This window comes from Lithobates pipiens, unplaced genomic scaffold, assembly GCF_037356315.1.
Source record: "Lithobates pipiens isolate NorthernLeopardFrog02 unplaced genomic scaffold, aLitPip1_a1.2 Scaffold_8, whole genome shotgun sequence".
Taxonomy (NCBI): domain Eukaryota; kingdom Metazoa; phylum Chordata; class Amphibia; order Anura; family Ranidae; genus Lithobates; species Lithobates pipiens.
In genome coordinates, this window is record NW_027507903.1 from 411,794,580 (window position 1) to 411,816,775 (window position 22,196).

The window sequence follows — 22,196 nt, forward strand, 5'->3', positions numbered from 1 at the left end:
TTCAGAACGAGGTGACGTGAAAACCACGTACGACGGGACTATAAAGATGCCAATAGCGTTCGTCTCAAAATTTATTCTGAGCATGCGTGGCACTTTGTCCATAGGAATTGTCTACACACGATCAGAATTTAAACAATTGGATTTTGTTATTGGAAAATTTTAGATCCAGCTCTCAAACTTTGTGCGCTGGAAATTCCGACAGAAAAAAAATCAGATGGAGCCCACACATGATCGGATTTTCCGACAACACGATCCGATCGCACATTTTCCGTTGGAAAGTTCGAGCGTGTGTACAGGGCATAAGAATTAGGGTGTAGCATTGAGAATGTATCCTGGCTGTGATTATGTGTGAAAACCCCAGTGAGGGTTCCTGCAATTAGTGGCAAGTAGCAAGTGGCAGTCCCATTGAAAGCAAAGGGAGGTTGTCAGCTTTTGCAGCTATTCACACCCAATCACATTTAAACTGCTCATGCTGCGATTACATGAGAATGATGGGCCCCTGGACACACGCAGTCTGGGTCTGCCATTTGCAGCTAATTTCAGGAACCCCTGCTGGGACTCTCACATATAATCACAGCCAGGGTGCATTTGCAAGTGTGAATGCACCCTAAGGCAAGCCACAGGTGATGTAATTTTAAACCTGTGGTTGCAAGAATGAAAATTGCTTGATTCCCTCATCAACACAGTCACTGTTCATGAGGAAATTTCTCCCACAGTGCTATTGTGGTCTGCTGGTGGGGAGCCTTTCATGCCAGCAGAACACAATGATCAGTAGCTATAGCTGTCAGCAGTAATCCTATGCAAAAAGTCCAGCAGGCTGGCTGTACTGAAGTCGATCGATGGATCAACATCAATAAAAGCAGCCTGCTCTTAGATGGATTGAATCTCAGCCGGTCCCTGCTGAACCGGCCAAGATTCGATCCAACTATGGCCAGCCAAAAGCACCAAATGTAAGACAGGCAATTCTTCTAATCACTCCTGTATCTTTATCTCCTGGATTAAAACCCTACTCCAGACAAAACATTTTTGATAGAGTGGTAAAGGGTTAGAATGAAGAGAGAAATCTGGTACTTCTAGTTATTGTGAAGAGGGCAAACCCTTTACTCTCAAAATGCAACCTTGGGTACCTGACCAGCCAATCACCATGCCTGAGCACTGTCACATGAGGGTGGGGCTACAGTCCTTAGACCTGTGTAATCTCCGACGTGATAACCATGGAGCTTACAGGTGTCAAGTGAAGCAGAGGATAGGTAATTATTTGCAGAAGCAGGGAGTAAAGATATTAAGTGAACCTGTTATAAAAGTAATATGTAGAAACAAAGCCACATAAGGACCAAGTCCACAATAGGACATTGTGTATTTCCCCATGACCTCTAGTCACCAATAAGTGTTCTCATTAGGACTTTTGCCCAGATGAAGGATACAGTGAGATCGTAACGAAGGGAGAGCAATTCACCACCCTGATCCTTCAGGTCATAAATGAGTTTGGAATCTTCTCCATATTTTCCAGTTAGAGTTTCCTGCAATGTAAAATAATATAATAAAATACAAACGCAGCATTAACAAACACAGATGAATAAGTCTCGGTAAGCTCACCAATCCTTGGTACTTTAAAAGGAAACCTGAAAAATCAGCTTCTTACTATTAGTGGAATCACACTGCTCTGCATAAGCGTATTCCATATAAGTGCTGAAACAAGTATAGATATATGAGGCTGCAAGCACTTTCCATTTCTGAATGCATCTGCAACACCTAGGATTATTTGTTAAAATGTATTTCAGCAGAAGGGCAAGTCTCTAATTGTCAATGATGATTTACTGATAATTTGTTTTACATCGTGTGCAAATATAGCATGATACGGTCTGAGACAGCTTATTCGTGTCATAAGGAAAAACAAAGCTGAAATTCAGGTTGATGCACTTTACCTCTAACAACGCACTTTTATTTGAAGATTAGTTAAACTAAGAAATCTTTACTAAAACACAAAAGATTTCAGCTGCAGCCTGCTACAATGATAAATGAGCTACTATAACTTCCCTGGAACATTAGCATTTAAAATTGTCAGGATACCAATGAATGTAAACGTTTACATTTTTGCCATGTTAGGCAATTTTTGCCACCAGTTGGGATTTTTTGTGTCATTTTACTTCAGTTTTAAAATCAAAGATGACATTTCTGGCCAAGCAGACAGTGAAAAATCTGAAGCCCAGCAAAATACACACTGTGGACAATCCTGGGCCCAGAAGACTGAACATTGTGGACATATCTGTTACCCAGCAGGCCACACATTTTGGATGATCCTTGGACCCAGCAGACTGAACATCGTGGATAATCCTCCATCCCAGCAGAATGAATACTGTACACAATCTTCCAGCCCAGCTGACTGAACATTGTAGACAATCCTTGGGTCCACCAGACTGCACACTGTGAACAATGCTCAGGCCCAACAGATTGCACACTGTGAAAAGTCCTTGGGGTCTCCTTTTACTGCTGTATGCTGACCAGCTAAAAAGTAGAGTGGCCCTTTAAAAATGAACTGCAGTCAAGATATAATGTTAATAAATAATGAATACATTATATATCTGGCAAAAAATAAAAAAGTTTTGGGTCTAAAGCAGAACATGAAGTCTGTTTGACAAGCAGAACTTTCCATTTTGGGTGAAGTTACACTTTACTTAAAAATACACCTTAAGATTGTTGTTCATTAGGCAACAGTCGAGTCACTGAAAGGTACTTCATAGACCTTTACTTTACCACATACTCAGTCCAACTAGTCAATTATGAGCAGTATAAAGAAGGTTCCTTAAATGTATTTGAGAACGGAAAGTATTCAGACCCCCTTAAATGTTTCACTCTTTGTTATATTGCAGCCTTTTGCTGAAATTATTTAAGTTCATTTTTTTTCCTCATTAATGTACACACAGCACCCCATATTGACAGAAAAACACAGAATTGTTCACATTTTTGCAGATTTATTAAAAAAGAAAAACTGAAATAATCACATGGTCCTAAGTATGCAGACCCTTTGCTGTGACACTCATATTTAACTCAGGTTCTGTCTATTTCTTCTAATCATCCTTGAAATGGTTCTACACCTTCATTTGAGTCCAGCTGTGTTTGATCATACTGATTGGACTTGATTAGGAAAGCCACACACCTGTCTATATAAGACCTTACAGCTCACAGTGCATGTCAGAGCAAATGAGAATCATGAGGTCAAAGGAACTGCCTGAAGAGCTCAGAGACAGAATTGTGGCAAGGCACAGATCTGGCCAAGGTTACAAAAATTCTGCTGCACTTAAGGTTCCTAAGAGCACAGTGGCCTCCATAATCCTTAAATGGAAGAAGTTTGGGACAACCAGAACCCTTCCTAGAATTGGCCATCCGGCCAAACTGAGCTATCGGGGGAGAAGAGTCTTGGTGAGAGAGGTAAAGAAGAACCCAAAGATCACTGGGGCTTAGCTCCAGAGATGCAGTCGGGAGATAGTTGTAGAAAGTCAACCATCACTGCAGCCCTCCACCAGTTGGGGCTTTATGGCAGAGTGGCCCGAGGGAAGCCTCTCCTCAGTGCAAGACGCATGAAAGCCCACATGGAGTTTGCTAAAAATAAAAAATAAACACCTCAAGGATTCCAAGATTTCGAGAAATAAGATTCTCTGATCTGATGAGACCAAGATAGAACTTTTTGGCCTTAATTCTAAGCGGTATGTGTGGAGAAAACCAGGCACTGCTCATCACCTGTCCAATACAGTCCCAACAGTGATGCATGGTGGTGGCAGCATCATGCTGTGGGGGTGTTTTTCAGCTGCAGGGACATGATGACTGGTTGCAATTGAGTGAAAGATGAATGCGGCCAAGTACAGGGATATCCTAGACGAAAACCTTCTCCAGAGTTCCCAGGACCTCAGACTGGGCCGAAGGTTTACCTTCCAACAAGATAATGACCCTAAGCACACAGCTAAAATAATGAAGGAGTGGATTCACAACAACTCTGTGAATGTTCTTGAATGGCCCAGCCAGAGCCCCGACTTAAACCAATTGAGCATCTCTGGAGAGAACTAAAAATGTCTGTCCACCAACGTTTACCATCCAACCTGACAGAACTGGAGAGGATCTGCAAGGAGGAATGGCAGAGGAACCACAAATCCAGGTGTGAAAAACTTGTTGCATCTTTACCAAAAAGACTCTTGGCTGTATTAGATCAAATGGGTGCTTCTACTAAATACTGAGCAAAGGGTCTGAATACTTAGAACAATGTGATATTTTAGTTTTTCTTTTTTAATAAATCTGTAAAAATTTGAACAATTCTGTGTTTTTCTGTCAATATGGGGTGCTGTGTGTACATTAACCACCTCAGTACAGTGCACTTACACCCCCTTCCTGACCAGACCAATTTTCAGCTTTCAGCGCTCTCACAGTTTGAATGACAATTACTCAGTCATCCAACACTGTATCCATATGAAACTTGCGTCCTTTTTTCCACACAAATAGAGCTTTCTTTTAGTGGTATTTAATCACTAGTGGGTTTTTTATTTTTTGTGCTATAAATAAAATAAAACGTAAATTTTGTGAAAAAAATGCCTTTTTCTTCGTTTCTGTCATAAATTTTTGCTAATTAGTAATTTTTCTTCATAAATTTTGGCCAAAATTTATACTGCTACATATCTTTGGTAAAAATAACCCACATTAGTATATATTATTTGGTCTTTGTGAAAGTTATAAAGTCTGCAAACTATGGTGCCAATCACTGAAAATTGATCACTTCTGATCAGGCCTTCAGTACATCAGGTGTATCTCATTTCTTGAGACACTAACAAGTCAGGAAAGTACAAATACCCCCCAAATGACCCCTTTTTACAAAGTAGACATCCCAAGGTATTTAGTAAGTAGCATGGTGAGTTTTTTTAAGTTGTCATTTTTTCCCACAATTCTTTGCAAAATGAAGATTTTTTTTATTTTTTTTACTAAATTGTTATATTATCAGGTTATTTCTCACACACAGCATATGCATACAACAAATTACACCCCAAAATACATTCTGCTACTCTTTCCGAGTACGGCGATACCACACGTGTGAGACTTTTACACAGCCTGGCCACATACAGAGCACCAACATTGATGTAGTACCTTCAGACGTTCTACGAGCAAAAATGACTAGAGGTCGACCGATATATCGGCCGGCCGATATATCGGCCGATATTTGCCGTTTTTTAAATAATCGGCATCGGCCGATTTGTGCTGATAAAAAGCCGATTTAGAACTACAGCGACTTTGAAATGACTTCTGTATAGAAGTCAGTCTAAGTTGACTGAGTCGTCATAGCAACCCTTTCCTCCACTCTGGGCAGGCTGCCAAGAAAAGAACAGAATGATACAATGTTTACACTTGAATGAATGAAGTCATCTCTGTGTGTAGAAGTTCTCAGTTTAACCATTTAAAGACTAAATCTTTTCTGACACTTGTTGCTTACAAGTAAAAATCCTGTATTTTCTGCCAGAAAATCACTTAGACCCCCCAAAAATTATATATATTTTTTTAGCAGAGATCCTAGGGAATAAAAATAGCGGTTGTTGCAATATTTTATGTCACACGGCATTTGCACAGAGGTCTTTCAAATGCATTTTTTTGGGAAAAAAATACACCATTTAAAAAATAAAAATAAAATAAAAACAGTAGTTAGCCCATTTTTTTTTTTTTTGTCCAAAAGTTTTGACTTCCTGTTTTTATTTAATATATATATATATATATATATATATATATATATATAATATTTTTTTTAATCTAAATCATACATACAAGTAAACTGATTGGAGGTTTGTTTTGTTTAATAAATGTTTAAGTGTAAGAAATTTTCTGTATCACGTATGAAGGCCGCTTTCACACTGGAGCGGGCAGGCGTTGATGGTAAAACGCAAGTTTTAGCGGCTCTTTACCATCATTTTAGCGGTGCTATTTGGCTGCTAGTGGGGCACATATAACCCAGCTAGCGGCCAAGGAAGAGGTTAAATGCGCCCATGAAGCACTGCTGCCAAATCGCATTGCATGCGCTTCGGCAGTGGTGCCCATTCATATCAGTGGGCAGGAGTGGTGGAGGAGCGGTATACACCACTCCAAACGTGCTGCTTGGAGGACTTTTTTTTAAGATCCTGCCAGCGCATCGCCTCCATGTGAAAGCACTCTGTCTTTCACACAGACTGCAGGGGAGCCATTTTACAGGCACTTTACAGGCGCTATTTTTAGCCCAAAAGCGCCTTAAAACGCCCCAGTGGGAAAGGTGTATTAGATCAAGGGGGATTAAAAATAAATAAATAAAATAAAATCGGCCTAACATATCGGCCCAAAAAAAAAATCGGCATCGTATATCGGCTATCGGCCGCCATGATTTCTAAATATCGGCATCGGCCAGAGAAAAACCCATATCGGTCGACCTCTAAAAATGACGCATCTCATTTCTCAACCACCTATTACACTTTTGAAGGCCCTGGAGTACCAGGACAATGGAATTTCCCATAAAATGACCCCATTTTGAAAAGCAAACACCCCAATGTATAATCTGTGAGGCATAATGAGTCTTTTGAATGGTTAATTTTTTTCCAGAAGTTTTTGGAATATGTGGAAAAAAATTAAAACGCATTTTTTTTTTTTACACAAAATTGTCAATTTATAAGATATTTCTAACACATAGCATGTATATAGCAAAAATTACACCCCAAAATACATTCTGATACTCCTCCCGAGTATGGCGATACCACATGTGTAGGACTTTTACACAGCCTGGCCACATAGAGAGGCCGAACATTGAAGTAGTACGTTCAGGCGTTCTAGGAGCATAAATAACACATCTCATTTCATTCCTACCCATCACATTTTTGAAGGTCCTGTAGCACCAGGACAGTGAAATTACCCACAAAATGACCCCATTTTGGAAAGCAAACACCCCAACGTATATTCTATGAGACATGGGCTGCAAATAGGTACTCGGGTACTCCGATGGCCTGGGACAGGTACTCGGGTACTCCGATGGGCCGGGACAGGTACTCAGGTACTCCGATGGGCCGGGACAGGTACTCCGATGGGCCGGGACAGGTACTCCGATGGGCCGGGACAGGTACTCCGATGGGCCGGGACAGGTACTCCGATGGGCCGGGACAGGTACTCCGATGGGCCGGGACAGGTACTCCGATGGGCCGGGACAGGTACTCCGATGGGCCGGGACAGGTACCCTGATGGGCCGGGACAGGTACTCTGAAGGACTGTGATTGACAGGTACTATGAGGGGTGGTGACAGGTCCTCTTTATTGGGGGGGGGGCAATCAGTATGATTGGTGTACACTGTATGCGGTAATCTCCTCCTCACACACGATCGGTGTGTGAGGAGGAGAACCCGGTAACATCCCGTTACCGCGGTTTGTTTACATTTTAGTGATCAGCTATGAAAGGATCACAGCCGATCACGTGGGTAAACAGCCGGCCAATGGCTGTTTACCAGCGTCGGTGACGAGCAGTGTTCTCGGGGAACACGCCGCCACCGACGTGCACGCGCAGCGCGCTCGCGATCGTGCGAATGCGCCGTGCGCGTTCGGGGTGTGACCATCTGTGATCGGCCGTGACTTCATCACGGCCGATAACGTGGTAAACAGCCATAACGAATGGCTGTTCACCCCCTTCGGTGGCGAGCGGTGTCTCCGTGACACGCCGCCACCGAAGAAACATTTGCAGCCTTCTATTGCAGCCTTGCCAGTCATTTGCAGCCTTGTCAATCATTTGCAGCCTTGTTAGTGTGTTTGCCATTTAAAACTCGTGCCGCCGAGATACAGAGCGGTTTGTCCTGTGTATCTCGGCGGCGCTCAGTAGTTCTCGGCGGCCTTTGGGTATTTACATCCATAATCGGCCATTCTCGGCTATTTTCGGCCACACTCGGCCGTCCTAGGCAGCTTTCGGCTTTCTGAAAGCCACCGAGAACGGTCAAGAATGGCCGGAGATAGCCGAAAATACCCGGAAGCCGCCGAGAGCGGCAGAAGGGGATAGAAACAGCGGGGGATCGGTGTATAACACGCACCCCCAATTTCCCCCTGATTTTAGGTTTAGATTTAACGTGAAAAAACATCTCACACTGCTGGCACCCCCAGTAGTCCTCCCGTTTTACTTACCTGACCCCTCGAAAGTCCCGCGCTCGCCCCCGCCGTCCTCTTCGCCACTCAGCCTGGCCGCTGATTGGCTGGAGTGGATGGATTGAAAGCAGAGCAGCCATTGGCTCGCGCTGCTGTCAATCACATCCAATGACACGGTGTGCCGGGGCCGTGTGATGCAGCGAGTAGCTATGGCCGCCGGCTGTATCATGGGAGCGCACCTGCAGGTGCTTCTCACCATGCAAGGGAGCTCACATGAACGTGAGAAGTACCTGCGGGAAGAAGCAGAGACAGCCGCCGAGGGACCCCAGAAGAGCAGGTTCGGGGCCACTCTGTTGAAAACGAGCTGCACAGCGGGTATAACAGGTTTGTTATTTTTATTTTTTACTTTACAATCCCTTTAAGGTTAACCACTCACCTTCAGCTCAAACACTGGAGTGTCGATAGTCTCAGCACCATGGCGTTTGAAACAGTTGATAATGGTATCAAAAACCTTCTCTCGGATGGCCATCTGTCTGGGGTTATAATCTCTTGTTCCCTGTTGGACAGAATGGACAGCATAAACAGTTACAAAAGCAAGCAGCATAGGTAAAGCAACCAAACAAAAATAAAATAAAATTATAATATATATATATATATATATATATATATATATATATATATATATATATATATATATATATATATATATATATATATATATATATATATATATATATAGAAGATTCAGGGTCCACATTCAGTGCACAAAGCAAGATCCATAAAGACATGGATGAGCGAGTTTGGGGGTGGGGGAAATTAACTGGCCTACACAGAGTCCTGACCTCAACCCGATAGAACACCTTTGGGATGAATTTGAGCAAAGACTGCAAGCCAGGTTTTCTTGTTCAACATCAGTGCCTAACCTCACAAATGTGCTTCTGGAAAAATGATCAAACATTCTCATAGACACACTCCTAAATCTTGTGGATGGCCTTTCCAGAAGAATTTAAGTGGTTATAGCTGCAAAAGGGTGGGCCAACTCAATATTAAACCCTATGGACTAAGACTGTGATGCCAATAAAGTTCATGTGCGTGTAAAGGCAGGCGTCACAATAATTTTGACAATATAGTGTATATACCCATTTTTGGGTAAAATATAAAAGAGGATGTTGCATCAAGTAAATAGATAACAAGTAGCTAACAAAAATGGCAAGATTTTAACTGCTTAAGGACGGCCTCCTGCACATATACGTCGGCAGAATGGCATGGCTGGGCACATTCATGTACCTGTACGTGGCTCTTTAAGTGCCCAGCCGTGGGTCGGGAGCGCGCTGGTGGCGCTGCGCTCCTGACCTGGTCCTGAGCTCCGTGACCGTGGCACCAGCGGACCCGATCGCCGCTGGTGTCCCACGATCAGGTCACAGAGCTGAAGAACGAGCAGAGGTCTGTGTAAACAAACCTCTCCCCGTGCTTCCTACTGAGCCTGTCACCATTCGTCTGTTCCCGGTTATAGGGAAAGACGATCAGTGATGTCACATGCCAGGCCACGCCCCCTACAATAATAAAAGAAAAACACATAAATTCACACATAACCCCTCCTCGCCCCCTAGTGGTTAACTCCTTCACTGCCAGTGTCATTTACACAGGAATCAGTGCATTTAAATAGCACTGATTGCTGTATAAATGACAACGGTCCCAAAAATGTGTCAAAAACTTCCAATGTGTCCGTCATAATGTCGCAGCCACAATAAACAAAAATCGCTGAACGCCGCCATTACTAGTAAAAAAAAAAAAAAAAAAAAAAAATTATATTAATAAAAATGCTATAAAACTATCCCCTATTTTGTAAACGCTATAACTTTTGCGCAAACCAATCAATAATCGCTAATTGCAATTTTTTTTACCAAAAGAATAGAAGAATACGTATCGGCCTAAACTGAGGAAAAAAATATAATTTTTTTATATATTTTTTGTGGACATTTATTATAGCAAAAAGTAAAAAATAATGCGTTTTTTTCAAAATTGTCGCTCTATTTTTGTTTATAGCGCAAAAAATAAAAACCGCAGAGGTGATCAAATACCACCAGAAGAAAGCTATATTTGTGGGAAAAAAAGGAAGCCAATTTTGTTTGGGAGCCACATCGCAGGACTGCGCAATTGTCAGTTAAAGCGGCGCAGTGCCGAATCGCAAAAAGGGGCTTGGTCCTTTGGCTGCAAATTGGTCCGGGGCGTAAGTGGTTAAATTGTGCATGCCGACAAACTACAGCACCTAAAATTGTCCATAGATAGTACTTAAAAAATCTTTACATGCATTTTGGCCTTAGAATTATTGCTCTCACTCACTGATGTTCATAGTGATACCTCACATGTGTGGTGCAATCATTGTTTACAGTGATACTAGACTTACACATGCCTTTGCATTTATACGTAGAGGGACGGGATGATTTTAAAAAAAAGTTTATAATTATTTGACTGTATATTTTTACACTATTTTTTGCATTTAACGTTATTGCTATCTCAAGCCCCCTTGGGATAGCTTTGGGCTAGTGACAGGTACCTTCTTAGGCCCCTTTCACATGTGCAGACAGTATGTCCGTATTTCATCCATCTGTTTTCGGATGAAATACGGACATACATGCATCCCTATGGGATAGCGGGTATCAGCGAATGAACATCCGCTGACACACAATTTTTTTCTATCCGTCTGCAGTTCATCCGATCCCCCCATAGGGGAGAGCGCAGAACTGACAGGGCAGTCCCTGCACAGTGTGCAGGGACCGCCCTGTCATCTGCCAGCTCAGCAGGGATAAACGGAGCGATCCTTGCTGAGCAAGCGGATGTTCACGGGGCGAATCATCACAGATCCATCCTGTGTGAAAGGACCCTTACTCTTTATAGAGACATCAAATATTTTAGACCCCTGAGGTCTCTACTGCCCTCCAAATCAGCTAAGCAAGCATAGATTAAAGATCGAAACCCTTTGCAGTGTGGAGGGACCCCTGTGCAAGGGCATTTTTCCCACCTTATGATGATGTTGCAGCTAAAGAAGATTACATTTTTTTTTTTAATAACCCTTATCCTTTACCTTTGGAGTCTTAAGAACAAACTTGTGTTTGCCATCATCTGCTCCCAACCGTGCCTTGAGTTCAAGCAATTTTGCCACTTCTTCTGCTATCTAAAAAATGAAGGAAATTAAAGATCATGAAGGCAAAAACAATAATAAAAACAAATACTACTACTTCAACAAAAAATAGACATGTATATGTGCATTCTAATTTACTTACATTAAATATTTACATTTAGGTTATATAAACATTTGAACCATTTCATTACCAGGCCAGTTTTTAGTGTCTTGATTGTTTGGATGACAATCACTCAGTCATGCAACACTGTATTGGAACAAATTTTATACCATTTTTTGAGATGGGGAGTTTTCTAATGGCATCAATAACCACTTTTTCCAAAATTCTCTTTTCAATAATACCTAAACCTAATGTCGCGTACACACGATCGGAATTTCGGCCAGCAAAAGGCCAATGATAGCTTTTCAACGGAAAACGCGACCGTGTGTATGCTCCATTGGAATTTAGCTGGCCGAATTCCCGCCGGCAAAAATTTTAGAGCATGTTCTCGATTTTCCAGATGGAAAAACTTTCTATCGAAAATTCCCATCATGTGTATGCAATTCCGACACGCAAAAACTCACGCATGCTCAGATTCAACTACGAGACGGAAGCTATTGGCTACTGAACTTCCTGTTTCTAGTCCCATCGTACGTGTTGTGCGTCACCGCGATATAAACGATTGGAATTTGGAGTTTCATAGTTTGTAAGGTTGAATAAAGACACCAGTCCATCCAGTTCAACCTGAGTGAGTGTCTACAATTGTCCCTATCCCTGTACATTGCACATTCACATCGTCCCTACCCTCAAGGAGCCCACATTCCAAGGTCCCCATTCATATACTAGGGCCAATTTTGGAACAGAAGCCAATTAGCCTACCTGCATGTCTTTGGAGTGTGGGAGGAAACCGGAGTACCCGGAGGAAACCCACGCAAGCACAGGGAGAACATGCAAACTCCAGGCAGGTAGTGACGTGGTTGGGATTCAAACCAGTGACCCTTCTTACTGCTAGGTGAGAGTGCTAACCACTACACCACTGTGAGTGACCGTGTGTAGGCAAGACAGCTTGAGCGGAATTCCATCGGGAAAACCATCAGACCTTTTTCCGACCATAATTCCAATTGTGTGTACGCGGCATAAGGCATCGGTTTAGTGGTCACAAGTGAAGGATGAGAAGGGTGAGAGATTTTGTGTTGGGCTGTACATTCCAGGACAGGCAGTAGTAAAATGTTAAAAAGAGAAATAAAAGTTAGATAAGGAGATGGAGAAAGGGACCCTTAGACCCCTTTCCCACTGGAGGTGTTTTTCAGGTGCTACAGCGCTAGAAATAGCACCTGCATGGCACCTGAAAAAAGCGGCTCCATTCACTCCAGTGTGAAAGCCCGAGGGCTTTCACACTGGAGCGGTGCGCTGGCAGGGCATCAGAAAAAGTCCTGCCAGCGGTTTCTTTGGAGCGGTCCCCACTGAAATGAATGGGGAAGCACTACTATACTGCGGCAAAACGACACTGTGGCGGATTTAACCCTTTTTCGGCCACTAGCGGGGGGTCAGTCAGATGGAAGATAATAATCAGATCCAGTGTCTCAAAGTCTGCTTACATTTAGAAGCAAAGTCTTTAGGGATTAGTAAGAAGAAAAAAAAGTTCATTTTCTTTTTTCACTTTCATTCGTTTTTATTATAAGAGGTTTCATTTTCTGTTTCTCTTGGGTAACTGTGGGAGTGGAAAACCACCCCACTCCAGCAAGAACCTGTTTGGTTGAGTTAAATAAGAATGTCTAGAGATGAAACCCAATGTTTGTACTGTGTTCTAGTTCTAAATTAGCAAAAACATAGGGGTTTTCGGGATACCTCTATCAGAAGCAAATAAACCATCTGGTACCTTCTGATTTGATAGGGTTAAAAAAAAAAAAAAACATTTTTAAAATGAATGAATTTAACAGCTGAAGCAAATACATTCATTTCCTATTCATAACTAGGATTCCTCTCCTTCCTCTGTTGTAAAAAGGGGAGTGATCAACAATGTAAACAGCAACCAAGGTACTGAGCCACTCATTTTGGCTCGGTACACAGAGATTTAAAGGAATACCAGCACTGGGAAAATACCAGTCCACCATTTTTAAACAAATGTACTATTTGTTTAGAACACATGATGCACACACACAACTAGTTATCACATAATGTTATGGCACATCATGTCATACTGATTGCCACACCAATACTATTCTAAAGAGCTTGTGATTCTGTTATGCCGGATATAAAGAGAGGGGCATGCTCTTTAATCACTTTACAGTGGCTCTTGAGTGCAGGTACCCACAGACAAAAAACGATTTACTGTACCATCTGAAATATATTGTGCAAGTATGTGTGTAAAACATGCATAATTTTATTTTCAAACTACAATGCAGATATTAAAAGAGAAGAATGGTTTTTATTTTTGATTCATACTTACCTATGTAGACGCAGCATCAGACCGATGCTGCAGCTGTCCCCCAGCGTCTCTGCACCGAGAACCCAGCCACCGAACATCGCCGATAGCTCGGTTTTCACACATCCTCGAGAGGAGAGCTGCTGCCGATCAGTCAGCGTCTCTCCTCTCCGATTCTCCACACTCATTGGAGTGCTGGGCTGTAGGAGAGGCGGGGAGCCGCTGAGACTGCCATCAAAGAAGCTGGTGGATCCAGACTTGGGAAGTCGGGAATACAAGAAAAACAGAAATGGAAGGTGGGCACACCTAGTGCATTGCCAAAGATAATGTAATAAGAAATTTTTATATAAAAGTGGGTACTCACAAAATGCAACTGACAAAAGGTCATAAACATGCACAGAACACAGGGTACAGCTAACATGTTTCAGGAGTGCACCCACTTTCTCAGAGCTAGGAAGATGACGAGCTGCCTCGACTGATGGCAGTGGTGTCAGCGGACTTCAGACCGATCTCTGCTGAAAAACGGGTCAAAACATACTGCACTTCTGTGATCCAAAGGAGAAGCCCAGCCTAAAAAGCTCAGGCTGGACTTCTCCTCTAAAGCGGATGGTGAACAGAAGCTACATTGCCGAATCAAATAGGTGGGTCCCTTACCTGGTTGTGCAGTGTGGCAGAAGTATACAGCACAACAAGAGTGGCTGACTAGAATTACAAATTCTTTGACAAGTAAACCAATAAGAATATATGACTGCACAGTGGTTAAGCAGTTAATACTAATGCAACACTGGCTTCCTTGGTTTGAATACCATTTAGAACACCATTGGCATGGAGTTTGCACTTTCTCCCTGTGCTTGCATGGGTTTCCTCCCACACTCCAGACAGGCTGGTAGGTTAACTGGCTCCTGTATAAATTGTCCCTAGTATATGTAAGCATGCAACATAGGGATCCTTGAGGACAGGGACTGATGTGATTGCACTCTATGTAAAGCAATGCTTAAATGGTCAGTGCTATACAAATGCTTGCAAGAACAACGTGATCATGTATATTTTACCTGTGTGAAGCGGTTTGCCCGGAGTTCCTTTTTACATTTGCCACTGATCTTATATGTTTGCACAGCTCAATATGCAATTGTCAAGAACGACCTGACCTACCATCCCGATTACCCCTCAATCCTGCATTAGTCTGACGTTTAACTCACTCCTATCTCCGTATAACTGAAGCTTTCACAAGTTTACAGTTGAACACACCCAGCACAAGTGATAGAGAAGTATACAGTTCCTCTTACACTTCCATAAACCTGTCCTGAATAGCTACGGTAATTACTACCTCTCCATGGAGGGAGCATCACAGCAAAGCTCTGAACAATAATAGACTATGTCCAGTGAGATGATGAAACCTACAGCCAGTATTACACCACAAAATCCCTCTATGATAAATCACACACTAAGGCAGAAGTCACACAGTGCATTAGGTTTCATTCACACTAATGCATGTTTTCATGCTTTTTGCAGAAACACAAAACAATATTTTTAACATGGGGCACTACAGAACAACTTCACATCAATGCATTTTTGTGCCCCTGCATCCTTGGAAAGGGCCAGGGACTTTTTTAAATGCGAAACGCTGCTTTTTTTTGGTTAAATAGACTTCAATGGAGAAGCTGCAGAAAAGCATGTAGTGAGAATTTACAGCGATTGTTCCACACCTTTTGCACTTTTAAATCTACCCAACAATAAATTTGCCTAAAAAAAGAAAAAGGAAAAAATAAAAAAATAAAAAAGCAAGAAAAAAAAGAAAAAGAAAAGAAAACACACAAATTGCTGCAAAATTACAGTAAAAAAACCTGCAAAAAGCACTGCGGGCATATGCAGGTTTGGCTTAAGCATTTTTATTTTAGCCAATCAAAAGCCTATGGGACCAAAAATGCCCTAATCTAAGAATGAAGGACATACAAGTCTGCCATTACTGCTAATCTAATGCCTGAATAAAGAAAGAGAACCCATGCTTTGTTAAAGAGGAGCTCCAGTCTCCTGAGTAAAAATTTAAAGGCAGCACTGCGCATTGTGAATGGTCCCCTAGTCATGTGGGACCTGTGACTTGTCCCAGAAGACTGCAGGGAGGGTGGGGGGAGGAATACTTCTGCTCCATTTGCCTAGGCGTTCGGGGAGGAAGTGGTAACCAGGTATCTGTCAAAATGGGGTACCCTTCCTGAAAGAGTTTGGCCTTAAAGCAGAACTTACCCTTTTGGGCGGAGTTCCACTTTAACACTAACATTTATTTGTACACACATTATATATATATATATATATATATATATATATATATATATATATATATATATATATATATATATATATATATATATATATAGTTTTGCCCATAAGGCCCTTTTAAAATTGGCTCCCTCTGTTCCATCTCAGCAGGGGACCCTAAACTGTTGCCGAGTCGGATCAGAAAGGAGAATGATGTTGCATATGTAACACCTATGTTTCCTCCATCTTGTAAAGGGGGGGCGGGGGAGGCATTGACAAGACCAGTCACCCTAAATATGAAGAGAGAGCCAATAAAGACCAATGACCGGGTAAGAGAGGGTGTCGGATTTATTTTTGTCATCTGTGTCCTATGGTGAATATTTCCCTTCACCTCTTTTCCCACATAGCAAACAAAGAAGCGAGAGGAAATTCCAGTGAGTCACCCGGGTCAGCAGAATAGTGTACCACTCCCCATAGGAATTTTCTTTTGGTTTCACATTCAATGATAAACAGAGAGGGTGAATCTCCTTACTGATGGCACAGACAGAAAAAATTGACTGTGTTCAATTCCCTGTCCACTCTATCCAAATCTTAAAAAAAAAATTAAAAATTAAAACAAAAATTGCCTTTAGTGACACTTTAAAGTGATTGTAAAAGCAAGGTTTTCTAACTTCATGTATTCTATGCATGAAGGTAAGAAACCCTCAGTGTTCACACCCCCCCCCCCAATACTTACCTGAGCCTGAACTCAATTCAGTGACGTGCACAAGAGCAGCGACTCCCCCGGGTCTCTTCTTCCTGATTGGCAGAGACAGCACCCGGAACCATTGGTTCCTGCTACTGTCAATCACAGCCAGTGAGCCTATGAGGGGAGAGAGTGGGGGCGGGGCAGAGACACGCTCTGTGTGTGAATGGTCATGCAGAGCAGTGGCTCAGGAACAATCTTGAGCCAATCAAGTTGCTTGCTATGGGGGCACTCAGCAGGAAGGAGGGGCCAGGAGTGCTGGTGGGGGACCCAAGAAGAAGAGGATTGGAGCTGTCTATGCCAAACAATTGCACAGAGCAGGCAAGTATAACATGTTAGTTATTTAAAAAAAAAAAAAAAAAGCTTTTAGCCCCCATTCACATCAGAGTGACTTGTCATGCAATTTGACAGGTCCCTATTGTTGGCAATGGAACTGTTCAAATCGGTACGATGCCGACTCTGCGGTGCCGCATCAATTTGAAAAAGTAGTTCCTGCACTACTTTTGCGGATTTCAGGTAAAACTTGGATAGATATCTGTGTATGAAGCCGCACTGATGCCTTCCAAGCCGCACCTGAAGTCACACAGACATGCAGCTTTGAAATCTTCTGATTTCAGATGAAGTTGCGCAATTTCAAAGTCGCATTCAATGTGAATGAGGACTTAATATAATTGTAACACTGGCTAGTCTGATGTAGGTATGAGCTCAGGCATGTTCAGATCCTAGTCCGTACCCACCTGAGCGATCCCGCCAGGATTTTTGTATGTGTGAGCTATAATGTTTTGTTCTGTTTGTATGGCAGCACCATCTTTAATGTAACGCATTGTTAGGGTGTGCCCCCAAGTATTTGTCTGTTATATGGGTCCTGACCTGACCCCTTGGTATGGAGCACCCCATCCTATCCCACCAGTATGTCTAATCATTGTCCGAGTTATAGGAGTCCATTTATCCCATGGTTGAGAAGCAGGATCATTCATTCTATGAATAGTGTAGGACCCAGTAGTGGGCTTAAGCACTGCATGGCCATATGGTCTGACCAAATACCCATATTTTTGCTTAAAGCGAAATTCCACCCAAAAATGGAACCTCTGCCTTAAGAAGTACTGGTGGTGGCATGTCATTTTCATTTTGGCAATGAAGTTCACCTCTCCCCCCTCCCTTCCTGCAATCTTCTGGGACAAGTCACAGGTCCCAGAAGATCGCCCGGCCATTCACAACGCGCAGTCAGCTGTGAAGCCGGGCACCCACAGTTACAATGCCAGCACCATGGAGAGGAGTGGGGTTCCGTGGACCGTGGGACAGGTGAGTGTTTATTAAAAGTCAGCAGCTACACTTTTTGCAGCTGCTGACTTTTAAATGGGTGGAACTCCGCTTTAATATGTTCAGGTGCTTTAAATAGCCTTGCAGGATTTAAATGTCATTTTTGTATGTGTGCCGCTATAATCTTTTGTTCCCTCCAGGAAGCTGTCAGTATACATGGCCAATCACAATTGTCAGACTTAGGTAGGTTTAGACTTGTATCTCAACACCACTGAGCTCATCCCTAGACTGAAGTACTACTACACCATACAGAGAACTGCCTGTGTCCCTCAACTCCCAATGGGGTACCGCCAGCAGTTTTGTGCACCCCAGATCATTATTCATGACATTTTTTTGTGATCGGGGGAGGGGGAAGGAAGTCTGACAACACGGACCAACACCTATGCTGCACATCAGATCATCGTGACAGTGGAAAGTAAACAATGGAATCTCTTGGTGACAACAGAAATGTTATATAGGTGATCACAGCAGTGCACACACCAGGAAACAGCTGCTTCTGTAGCCTGAACACACACTATACAATCTGATTGTACAATCTCCTTTAGCTCTGTAGTACAGGGGCCTGTCAGATTTGATACTTATTGAATATATTTTAGGTTTGTCTTCATTTTACATAGATTTGGTACAACTAAAGGAGATTGTAGTCTGATTGTATAGTGTATGACCAGCTGTAGATCTATTCTTCCATAGAATGGAACCCATAACACCTATACATGGAAGACAGCTGGACTCCCCAATGCTGATGACCGGGGCGGGGGTAGTATGGTCAGGTCAGGGGGATGTATGATGGGGGGTGGGGATTTATAAACGGGGGGAGATGTATGATCGGGGGGTATTTATGATTCAAGGGGGGGTGGAGATAGAGAGATATATATATATATATATATATATATATATATATATATATATAACACGTATCAGCTTTATATAAATACCACTTCTTCCCCCTGTACTCCACTATCCGGGCAAGGCCCATCAGACCCCGGAGAGTCGTACTTCTTCCTGCGGTTCCAAACTCAGCTCTCCCCGTGTTGTACACCCACTTCACACCCCGGCGTAAACTACGGCTTGTCTGCTAAACCTCAGCCCGTCTCCTACCTCCTCCGAGCTGGCCTTCTCCTGCTTCAGCTTCCTCACTTTCTCTCCCTGCAGCGCTACAGCCTGCTCCATCTCCGCTCTATCCGCCATGGTGACAAGAGAAGCCGGCATGGACGAGCGCGCATGCGCAGCATGTTCACACTGTAGGGAAAGCGCTGACGGTATAGGGAGGGCTGAACCATATCCGGGAGCTTACAGTAGAGGGCTCACACTCCCTCTGGTGGCCACTACTTGAAATTGCAAGCTGGTAGGTGATGCCATGCAGCCACAGATAGATAACTGACATTGGTTCCTAAATACTGGTCCCAGTCCTGAGGAATTGCTTCTGGATATTATTGGCACCCTTTTATTATTTATTTTATTATTATATTTTTTTGCTTTGTAAATTAAGCTGATATTGTATTGTCAACCGCCATTGTTTGCAAGGGACAGGCTTTTTGGTGCGCATTTATGGAAATTCTACCTCCTGAAAATATCACTGGATTAGATTACTGATATAAGGCTCAATTCACAAAGCTAACACCCCAGGATAAGAATACAGCTTTTAAAAAAAAAAAAAAAAGTGACAGTTATTTTCAGTTAAAGAGGAACTTCATCGGAATTGTAAACTTAAAGAGGAAGTAAACCCTTCCAAACAACTTGGACCTACAGGTAAGCCTAGATTAAGGCTTACCTGTAGGTCCAAGCAATATCTCCTAAACCTATATGGTTTAGGAGATATTTGCCCGAAAATGGGCACCGCTGTCTACGGCGCATGCGCCGTAGACAGCGGCGCGCAGGCGCACTAAATGCGGCAAATCCATGAATGGATTTGCCTAATTTGTCGACTCCCGCGCGCATGCGCGGGAGTGACGTCATCGCGGCTTCGCCGAGTGGCAGCGGCGGAGCTGCGAGACGCGACTCCCGTGCGCATGCGCGGGAGTGACGTCATCGCGGCTTCGCCGCTGTGATTCGTCGGAGCTGCGAGACGCCACCAGCAACATGGATGCGGCGGACTACAGGGATCAGCGGCGACTTCGCTGGCTCCTGTGTCAGGTAAGTGACACATAATGAGCTACTATGCGATGCATAGTAGTCCATTATGCTTTACCTTTGCAGGGAAAAAAAGAGGAAGTAAACCCATCAGGGTTTACTTCCTCTTTAAATTAACCACCTCAATACAGTGCACTTACACCCCCTTCCTGACCAGACCAATTTTCAGCTTTTAGCACTCTCACAGTTTGAATGACAATTACTCAGTCATGCAACACTGTACCCATATGAAACTTGCGTCCTTTTTTCCACACAAATAGAGCTTTCTTTTAGTGGTATTTAATCACTAGTGGGATTTTTATTTTTTGTGCTATAAATGTGTGAGGAGGAGAACCCGGTAACATCTCGTTACCACGGTTTGTTTACAGTTAGTTATCGGCTTTGAAAGGATCACAGCCAATCACGTGGGTAAACAGCCGGCCAATGGCTGTTTACCACCGTCGGTGAAGAGCAGTGTTCCCAGGAACATGCCGCCACCGACGTGCACGAGCAGCACGCTCGCACGAATGCGCCGTGCACAGGGAGGGTGGAACTATCTGTGATCGGTCATGACTTCATCACAGCCGATCACGTGGTAAACAGCCATACCCAATGGCTGTTCACCCCCCTCAGTGGCGAGCGGTGTCTCCGTGACACGCCGCCACCGAAGGAACAGGGATGCACGTGCACGATCGCGCGCATTCCCTGATTAAATGGGAGGATGTCATATGACGCCCTCCCGCCACAAGAGCCGAGCCGCCTGGCTGTAATTTGATGGCCGGCGGTCAGCAACTAGTTAAAGACCTAACTCAATGATGTAACAGTTTCTCAAAATGCTTATATTCAAGGCATGCCTTGAATAACTGCCTCAGTTGCTTGTGCTCTCAACTGAACTGTCAAGCCTAATGTCATAGCTGATTACATGTGCAGCACTATGGCAACTACATATCAAGCACAGGCTGAGACAGTGTTCTGTCAAAATAGCCAACTCATCAAAATCTCCAATTATGTTACTTCCGGTGTGGCCGAGTCATGATCAGCTGGCGTGACGTCAACACTGCGCATGCACAGATCGTCGGAGGTCGAGGAAAATTATAGAATGCCATGTTGGTACACCTAAAACATTTCTGATTCCCTGTCCTATTGGTAAACTCGGGACCAGCTGATCTTCCTCTATAGTTCTATAAAAGGGTCTTTGCCGACAGGCCGCCATCTTAAAATAAAATTCCAGTGAGCGGCCGCCATTAACCGGACTCTACCAATAGGATAAGGAATCAGTAACACCGCCATGTTGGCACACCTAAAATATTTCCTATTGGTAAAGTCGGGTAAACAGTGGCTGCTCACTGGAATTTTATTATAACATGGCGGCCTGTCAGCAAGAATCCTTTCATAGAACTATAGAAGAACATTAGCTGGTCCCAAGTTTACCAATAGGATGGGGAATCAGAAACATCCCCATGTTGGAGCAGGGCCCTCTGATCCCTCCTGTATTGAATTGTATTGTAACTGTACTGTCTGCCCCCATGTTGTAAAGTGCTGTGAAATCTGTTGGCACTATATAAATCCTGAATGATAATGTTGGTACACTTTGTTTCGTATTCCCTGACCTATTGGTAAAGTTGGGTAAACAATGGCCGCTCACTGGAATTTTATTATAACATGGCGGCCTGTTGGCAAGGACCCTTTCATAGAGCTATAGAGGAAGATCAGCTGGTTCCAAGTTTACCAATAGGACGGGGAATCAGAAACACCACCATGTTGGTACACCTAAAACATTTTGTATTCCCTGACCTATTGGTAAAGTTGGGTAAACATTGGCCGCTCACTGGAATTTTATTATAACATGGCAGCTTGTCGGCAAGGACCCTTTCATAGAACTATACAGGAAGATCAGCTGGTCCCGAGTTTACCAATAGGACGGGGAATCAGAAACACCACCATGTTGGTACACCTAAAACATTTCTGATTCTCCTTCCTATTGGTAAACTTGGGACCAGTTGATCTTCCTCTATAGTTCTATGAAAGGGTCCATGCTGACAGGCTGCCATGTTATAATGAGATTCCAGTGAGCGGCTGCTGTTTACCTGACTTTACCAATAGGAAGGGGA

The 22,196-nt window shown here is 43.2% G+C and overlaps 1 protein-coding gene across 1 annotated transcript in view; it reads right to left on the bottom strand.

The window, feature by feature from the left end:
- The window catches only part of HARS1 (histidyl-tRNA synthetase 1), a gene marked incomplete in the record, with an annotated part of 58,612 nt that extends 39,388 nt beyond the window's left edge, over nt 1–19,224 (bottom strand). The window contains 4 exon segments of the mRNA XM_077474145.1: nt 1,425–1,520; nt 8,548–8,667; nt 11,197–11,286; nt 19,075–19,224. Coding sequence (XP_077330271.1) covers nt 1,425–1,520; nt 8,548–8,667; nt 11,197–11,286; nt 19,075–19,185 — 417 coding nt within the window.
- Nucleotides 19,225–22,196: the final 2,972 nt, after the last annotated feature.